We start from the raw sequence: 8,835 nt of genomic DNA on the forward strand, positions 1-8,835 counted from the left end.
CCATTTGATCTGACGACTCAGTCTGCTGCTACGAAAAGCGAAGAGGAGCTCAAGTCGATTCTAGTATCACCAAGTCAAAGTTTGCAGTCACTTGTACAACTTCAAGTGGAGAGGTCTCTCTGCAAAAGGTCAATTCAAGGCAACTAATCCTCTTTACAAGAGTGTGCCTTACCTATAAATCTTTCATTTTGAAAGCTATTCCAACATCAAGTCCGAGCAGACTTTGAAGATACCTTCGACAAGAAGAGTGAAATATCCGAACTCATCGGCAATTCAACACAGCTACAAAAGCCATGGGTCTTCTCACATTCAGCGGAGAGAATCTTCCATTTTCTGAGATCAAGAAATATGCTGATCACATTAAAAAACACGGCATCATCCAATTCATCAACACGTACAACCGAGTCAAGAACAGGACATACGATACACTTAAGTGGGGAGACGAGGTTAGTACAACTTTTTTATCTTCTGCAAAATTTTGTTAGCAAGCGGAATTTAATACGTAGCATTCAATCTTTTTTAATTTCGCAAGGTTTTTTCTGAAGCGTGTATTGCACATTTTTGAAAGCTTTGCCGAAACGCAACAGCAATTTTCTTTTCTCTTGCCATTTTCAGGTGGCTAAAATTTCCTGGGCCAGGTGAAACATGGCATTCTAAAAATTTTTGCCACTCCCTATTAAAAGTTGCAGGTCCGTTGTTGCCGCAAAATTCAAACACCCGTTAAAAGCAAATAGAGCAATTGACAGAGAAAGGGGGGATATTTAATCCAATGTTGAACAGAAAATAAAGTCAGTTCATCGTGAGGAGCATAGATTCTTTAGAAAGAGATTGTCAAATTGTCTTTCGAAATTTTAATTGGATATAATGATCTCAAATTATTATTTCCTTAACAAACATTTACTGCCCCGAGCTTTTGAAGAATATCCAAGAAATGATTTGGCAAGCATTCCGATACTGCGCAACATCATCTTGTACTTATCGTTTTGCAGGGCGTGATTAGGTAAGGAGGGGAGATGGAAGGGGGGGGGGTTAGTTTAGGTCTTCTCACATCTTCACGCAAAATTTGCTTCTTCAACAAATTAATGATTTATATTGGAATAATTTTGTGATGCATTTCTTGGCAAAAATTGCGTTGTAAGGATATCTTGTTACTACACTGGAGCCTACTTTTTGAATGTCAATGTCATGAGAGGTGTCCATTGTTTGGGAGTTACACCTACAAGTCTCTAACCACAGAAAAAGTTCACGGGTTGTTTGGGAAGTGCCTAAAGAGGTGCCAATGTGGAGGTGCCAATGTTTAGGTGCTCTTATGGAGGTATCCGTGTGAAATTGTCCTATAAATAGAACCAGCAAAGGTTTCACTGAAAAGATCAGTAACTTGATGCTTCTTTGCCTAGACAAATGGCAGCCAACGACGATTACGCTGGTTCTGCCAAACTAACAAACTATGTATACTTTTCTCAGTAAGTTGAAAAAAACGATCATATAGTCGAAAAGCAATTCATTCTTGCGAGCAGCGTATGAAATTTCAACCAAAACCAAAGGATTTCCAGGGATTCTCAGTTAAAGCAGTATGAATTCTACCAAAGATGTACAAGATTTTCATATAAACATTTCTCCCTAATCGTAGAAGATATTTCAGTATCCACTAATCGTAAAAGGTTTTCATCGCATATACCAGCATAGAAAAGTATCAAACTTCTATCTCTGTATATCAAACGAGAGTCTCTAAAGGGGGGAGGGTACTTGTTCCTATGTTCCTTTTGGAAAAACAACTAATTTTCACGCGTTCCCGTTGAAAAAATAAATAAAATGTTCCCCTGTTTCCTTAAACAAGTAAAAATATTCCATGTTCCCAGTGGAAATTTAAGTTGTTCTCGTGTTCCTGTATCACGTGCCATGTTCCCTTGTTCTAGAAAATCTCTGAGGCCTTCTTTAATATACCATTTAACAGACAGGTAGACTGGTAGCCTTAAAAAGTTGGAATCTGGCAGCCCTAAAAAGACATTTTTCGATTTTGATGATGTGTCATCCAGGTCGCATGTTCTTTGCCAAATGGGCAAGCAGCATCCATTCAAACAGCTCCAAAATACCAAATTGTTCAATGATAAACATTGAAGCAGGTCATCAAATTCTGGAATAACACATTAATACATTAATTAACCACGTTACACACTACGAGTAGTAAACAAAAAGAACAAGCAGCTTCTTTTTAGCATTCATTAATGCCAAATGAATCGAGCCTCCAGTCATCCAAGCGTTGGTGTTTTTCTCTTATAGTAAACTTTACTGCTTCAATATTTTATATGTCTTTGTTTTATTACTTAAATTCATTATAATTTTCTTTGAAAACCAAGGTGTCTCTTAAATATATTTTGATTTACATTTTTCACCAAAGATATTTCGTTACAACTTTTAAGCAAGCTTATAAGTTAATATTGCAAAATATCAGCAAAGTGCAGTTTTTTATTTTCTTCTGAATTCATTACATTTTCTATTTCATATAGTATTTTTTCCTCATTCATCTTGCACTTTCACTTAGAATTTTTTTTCGAAGCTTTAAAAACCTCGCAATGTTTTCGACACTGCGCTGCAGCATCTTCTATCATACTTCCATCAAGCAAATAATTTTAGATAAATCACCAAATCTTAATTATTTGCGATAAAGAGAACGTTTATACTAAAGCGATTGCATAGTTATGAATCATATCATTGAGTACTGATGTCTGGTTTCTTTTCAGTTGTCCCACACATATAAGTGGATATAGAAAAATTGAATATTTATGTGAAGGAAGCTCTAAGCTATCTGATAAGACGCCATCTTTGTTCTCTTCCGTCTGTGGCGAGAGCTGGTTTCTCTATAGAAAACATGAAACAGGACACAAATATGAATGTGACGACATAATGAGGCGCATTTGCAGTGATCATCATGTTGCATGCTCCTCAAGGTCGAATTTTGGGTCCTTTTCTATTTATGGAAACCTATTCTGTTTTCTAGACTCTATCCCTGGAAACATCAAGTGACATATTACATTTTGGAATAAAAAGCCTATGTGGCAGTCGATCAAAAAGTTTCTGGACTTAATTTTGAGAAATATCCAGGGAATATATGCTTCTATGAATTAAAGCAAAGATGGATAGATATATTTTCTACTGATGTGTTGACCGGGCAAACTAGTACATCTAAAACACCTGATTCACAACAGAATATACAGCTGGTACCTGCAAAGTACGCTAATTGCTCATTATGTCTATTCAGTCCGTCATGAATTTGAGCATGAAGCTGTGAATGCAGCCACACGGCTGTTTGTGACTCCTTTTTTGCATTGAAGCAAACAAATACCGAAAGATGTCAGTTTTTGTCAAGTGATTAAACTTTAACCAATGAACGTGACTTTAGCCACCAGGAAAGATATCACAACCTTATTACTGTCACGCATCACTACCTGCTGTTTAGAGTAACTGGCTTCTTGCTTTTCGTTGTCCAAAACCCGGACTATCTGAGCAGCCTCGTCTTCGCTTACCATTAATTTCAGGCTAGCTGCTGGGCCTAAAAATATAAATTTAATCATTGCCTTCACGACTGTCACTGTTCTCTCTTGGAATATTGAGAATTTTTTGTCTCCGCTTTGATCTGTAATTTTTTCCATGTCCCTGGCTTGCAAACGACGTTTTTTGAGCCGAACAACGATAAAAATGATTGCAGTTATCGCATTCTCTTATAGCTTTATTTGCAGGATGGGCTTAATACTGTTTCCATTACTCAACTCCCCTGTTGCTATTGCAGCTAAGAATAATTGTTTAATATATGTAGGAAAAATTGATATTAAGATATTTAAATCTAACAGTGTTGTCATCAACTTGATTTCACAAGATTCATTTGATGCTTTTGAAGTTCAAAAATTCATTCTTGTACCAATTTGCTTTCAGGGTAGCAATAATGTTCCCCGGCTATTAGCAAAGAGTCACTCACTGAAAACCCTCCATCTGTTTCTCAGCAACTTCTTCTAGCCCTACATCGTAAAAGTGTAACTAATTATGTTGAATTATACTTTTCACCGATATTTATCATGATAAAGTCGACTCCATGGATTTTCAAGATTTTCGAATATTTATATTCAGGCCTTTAAGTTTATGCCAACATGCAATATTTTTAGGAAAATGATTGCACCGAAAGTTGATTAATGTTGCCTTTTTTAATATTTTAATACATTAATTTTATTCTGATTTAATTTTATGCTATAGGTGGAGTATCAAATGCTTGCACTTGATCATCAGAACAAAACAGTTAAACTGGTTCTCAAATCCTCAGAAATTTTGCCAACGTTGCAGAAAGAAGAAAATGAAAACCCAGGGTAAGAGAATAATCTACTTAATCTAACATAGAATCAACATACGATAGGTTTGATTTAATGAATTCATGTCCGGAGTAGCACGATTTAAATTTTCAATAAATTCTGTCAGGTTCTTTTTGGCAGTACTGGACACTTGGACAAAGCTTGTTTACATAACACTTAAAATACTAGCTCATTAACTTAAGACAAATGCATCTTGCTCTTCCCATGCAATTGCATTTTCAATCGCAATCCTTCCACCTCCCCCTCCTTTTTCTCGCATTCACACTCCTACTCATTTCCAACTGCTCTCCACTTGTGCACTCCAGCCATCTGCATATCTTTTCATTAAAAAGTGTATGTGAACATTGTGTTTTTGAAGTTAATTCAACAATAGAACATTTTGTAAGAAGAATATTTCATTATATAAACTTCTGTTCATTTTAGGAAAACAGAAACGGCGTATCGTGTTGAAATGGGCGAATTCATGATTGAATGTAAGTTATCAATAATTTTCGATGTATTCATGTACAGAACAAAAAACTCATTAAATGAAACCATGACCAAACGTTTCCTGGAGTGATATACGCCTGAGTATTGAGCTATTTTTAGGCCCAATCTTGACTGCTTAGCTGGCTACCAATGCTTTATTAACCCTTAAAGGTTTTTCACTTTAAAGTAATCATAATAAGCCTAGTTGTTAAACAGAATGTTCGTTAAACTTCTTCGCCATCAGCTGTCTATTCCACTATATCTAGAAATGTGACGTTGCAATTGAAAACATTTGACAATATTAGGCTTAGGATAACTTTTACATTTAAATGATTGACCTGGAATTTTTCTGCTTTTTGTGTCATAGCAAGCCCTGGTCAACCTTATGGTGGCTGCATGAGACATTTCAACCGAGTCGAGGCAAACATGAAACTGAGGTTAGTAACATAGGAACTACTTTTGTTCAAAACATTTACAAAGGGAGCTTCCGAAGAAAGAACATATAATATTTAGTGCCCTGTTGTCAGTTGTTGCTGCCTGACTTGGGTACCACGTTCATAAAAAACAAACAAAATGAATTTTTTTATTAATATTGATAAATGATGTGCCATAGGCTTCTCGTTGACTCCATTGAATTAACTTATGACTTTGATTGAGAGTAATTTCTTTTTTATTTCTTACAGACGCGAGGAAATCCAGGCTTTGCTAGGCTACAATGAAACTGTTTTGCCTCTTTGCGTTTTTCCAAGGTATGAATAATCGTGATATTTCGTTACTGCCTACACTTCTCTCAAAGTAAATGAAAAGCCCCATTTTTCATGCTTATAGTGAAAAATAAGAATCTCTTATCTGACCTCTCCTTTCCAAATAGACCTGTTTATCGTATTCATATATTAAAAAGCTGAAAAATTGCTCGATTCAAACATTTTGCTCCACTCATAGGCTTGGCTGCCCAGATTTCACATCACCGCATTTGGAGGTGAACCCGGAAACGAACCCAATCATGAAGTCACTTTACATTCCAGATGCATGCCTTACCCAGATGCATCCTCGATTCATGTAAGTTTGTGGCCATTTTAGATTATCTGTTCATGTGGAAAGAGGAAGTACATTAAATTTCCAAGAAATTTGCTTGTTTAGCGATTGGATCCTAATTTTCGCTATCCAAAGTTTTTCCATGATAAAGCCATGTACCAACCTTGTTGGAAATTGCGTCATTATTAAAACTTTCTGCAACCTTTCAATTTCGCATTGTCAAGTAAATACAACTTTCACAAAAACATTTTTCTATTTAAAGGAACTTAGCAGGCAAACCGATGCAGAGAAAGGGAGAAAGAGTTACCCAGAACATTCCAAGTAAGTTTGGTCTCTCTTCTACTTTACACGTTGTTGTGTGAAGATGTTCTGTGAAGAGCGATTAAGAACGGCCCATATGTATTCGTTGATATTATAGTTGAGAAGCAAACTGGCATAATTATGATGTTGCTATTTGATGTAGGTACCTAATACGTTCATTTACGAGTAACTACCTCCGTTCCTTTCAGTTTACCGTGATTTGAACACTCCAGACCCTTTTTTGGAGACGTTTCGGCAAGACGATGGCCAAGCTGCCAAAGACTCTCGCCCCAATCACGTCTATTTAGACAATGTACTCTTTGGCCTGGGAATGTGCTGCACGCAGGTATGAAATTTGACGAACGATGAAAGAATGAAAATTATTCTGTTTTACAAAAATAAAACGTCAAAATTAACGTTAGACCATGAATTCGAAGATGAATTCGGTGCTACGTTTTGTGCAATGTCAATGATTCTATGATAAAATCAATACATAGCGAATATCAACCATGTCTCTGTATGTCATAGGTGACGTTTCAAGGGTGCAATATCGATGAAGCTAGGATTCTGTATGATCAGCTGGCTGTATTGGCCCCAATTATGGTAAGAATTACTGACAAGCACTACTTGTTCTCCAGACCGCATTCACAGAGCACACTGAGAGATTTTGAGATTACACCAGGACAACATTATTGTCCAAGACGCAATGAAAAAACCAAAGACCCTAAATCAATTAAGATACGATCAGGTCACGAACATTTGACAGAAAATGTCCTGAAAATAGATCTCCGAATTAAAACAATTCATTTTCGTTTTTCTTAAATTTTAGAATTAGAATTGGGACGCATTTTCTCTACTCTGTGACTTGACGTTGGCATGACATTTCAATTTATGTAGTGGAACTATGGAGACGAGTTTTTTACGTATCTTTTCCTCCAAAAAGAGTTCTTGCTGCTCGCCAAAAGCCACTGACACTTACACTTTGATATTTGTTAACCGTAGCTAGCCTTGTCTGCCGCTACCCCAGCGACGAAAGGGTATCTTCTGAACACTGACTGCAGATGGGGAATCATTTCTGGCTCCGTAGACGACAGAACCGAAGAAGAACGAGGGCTCAAGGTAAATAGCAATACTATCTGAAGATATCTGATAAATTCTACATATCCCATTGGTGCTTGCATTATAATTTCCTTTGAGCTTGCGTATAAGGAAACATTACATTATCAACAAAATAAGCTTTGGCTTCGTCCTTCTTTAGTCCTTCTTTAGTGATTTGTTTCGACCTGACTCTAGTCTTCTCCTGCATCACTTCTCTGCATACAAATAATTATGACTGCTCAATATTCATCTTCCTTTTGATTTTGATATTCCTTTTGCAGAAATCCAACTCAACTTTGATATTATTCTAATCTTACCTACCTCTTTTTCTTTTTTGTTGACAAAGTACTTCGGGTCACTTTGGGTATCTTTCCTTTTCTCTTTGCAGCCTCTGAAAGAAAACAAATTTCAGATAAGGAAATCTCGATATGATTCTATTGACATGTACATATCACCAGAAGGCGCCATGTACAATGACATTCAAATTGATTATGAACAAGAACACATGGACATGCTGCTAAAGGCTGGTAAGTATCAACATTTCGATTATGTCATCGTGGATGTGTTCTCCAACTTTTCATTAAACTTTAAACATGCAATTGTTGCTGCCTTGAAAGTGTTAAAGGAGAAATGCTAAACAGGTTTTAATGAGGATGGGAGCAAAGGAAGAAAACAGTGAAAAAGCCACTTCTTAATTTCACATTTAATTGAACAAGCTTAGATTGACTTGAAGTGAACCAGATTCTTTCCCGTCATTTTTATTTGATTGATTCTTTCTACTCCTTGCTAATTCTTTGAACAATTTGACTATTGCTGAATCATTATTGTGGTGAAGGTACTTCGGCGTATTATAGTAAAATTCCTTTTCCGTTATCCTTCATATCATTATATGGTTGATTAAGAGATTGATTTTTGAAATGAATCTAAAGGGAATTCAGGGATACCTAGACCCAAAACGGAAGCATTTTTCTATATCCATTTATATAAACAACTTGTGATCTTGTTCCAGGAATCGACCAGCAACTTGCTACACACATCGCCCACTTTTTTATCAGAGATCCAATCTCATTGTTTTCTGACAAGATCTACGTGGATGATGAAAACGAACTCGAACATTTTGATGTAAGCAGTCTCTACTAAGATCTCTGATTAAGCCCTTATTCCAGGGTTAAACATTAATGTCATTAGATATTTGTTTTACCGTCGTCATATTCTTTATATTTCATCATTCCTTCCTAGTTCTTGTTCATCCAGTGTACCTTCTTTGTTCTTCTTGATAAATTGTGGGTAGTCTACCTAGAAATCTTTTTCTAGCCAATTCATACTTTTTATGAAGAATTTTTTGATAAAAGCTAAAAGCTGGCGTATCAAAAAATTGATTCCTTTTAAACGTCTTTTAAAACGCCTTTATTCTTCGCATTTTTATATGTATCAAATATATTGATATCAATCCTATCACTTGAATTCAGAATATTCAATCGACATGCTGGCAAACGATTCGATTCAAGCCACCACCTCCAGGATCTGACATGGGATGGAGAGTCGAATTTAGGCCAATGGAAGTTAGTAATACTTG

At 36.2% G+C, this 8,835-nt stretch overlaps 2 protein-coding genes across 5 annotated transcripts in view; one reads left to right on the forward strand and one right to left on the reverse strand.

The window, feature by feature from the left end:
• The window catches only part of LOC135690035 (glutamate--cysteine ligase catalytic subunit), a 12,310-nt gene continuing 3,475 nt past the window's right edge, over positions 1-8,835 (forward strand). Inside the window, exons 1-13 of the mRNA XM_065207464.2 lie at positions 1-446; positions 4,246-4,355; positions 4,782-4,831; positions 5,194-5,263; positions 5,510-5,575; positions 5,769-5,885; positions 6,124-6,182; positions 6,371-6,507; positions 6,690-6,764; positions 7,164-7,280; positions 7,648-7,786; positions 8,269-8,381; positions 8,729-8,821. Of these exons, the coding sequence (XP_065063536.1) occupies positions 294-446; positions 4,246-4,355; positions 4,782-4,831; positions 5,194-5,263; positions 5,510-5,575; positions 5,769-5,885; positions 6,124-6,182; positions 6,371-6,507; positions 6,690-6,764; positions 7,164-7,280; positions 7,648-7,786; positions 8,269-8,381; positions 8,729-8,821 (1,299 nt within the window). The 5' untranslated portion in view covers positions 1-293. The remainder of the gene's footprint in view (positions 447-4,245; positions 4,356-4,781; positions 4,832-5,193; positions 5,264-5,509; positions 5,576-5,768; positions 5,886-6,123; positions 6,183-6,370; positions 6,508-6,689; positions 6,765-7,163; positions 7,281-7,647; positions 7,787-8,268; positions 8,382-8,728; positions 8,822-8,835) is intronic.
• Positions 7,276-8,835, reverse strand: part of LOC135690032 (general vesicular transport factor p115) — a 72,424-nt gene continuing 70,864 nt past the window's right edge. For all 4 annotated transcript variants that reach the window (XM_089108669.1, XM_089108673.1, XM_089108672.1 and 1 more), the window contains one exon: positions 7,276-7,650. The gene's annotated coding sequence lies outside the window, so the exon portion shown is untranslated. The remainder of the gene's footprint in view (positions 7,651-8,835) is intronic.

This window comes from Rhopilema esculentum, chromosome 5 (genome assembly GCF_057945365.1).
Source record: "Rhopilema esculentum isolate cy_ngs chromosome 5, ASM5794536v1, whole genome shotgun sequence".
NCBI lineage: Eukaryota > Metazoa > Cnidaria > Scyphozoa > Rhizostomeae > Rhizostomatidae > Rhopilema > Rhopilema esculentum.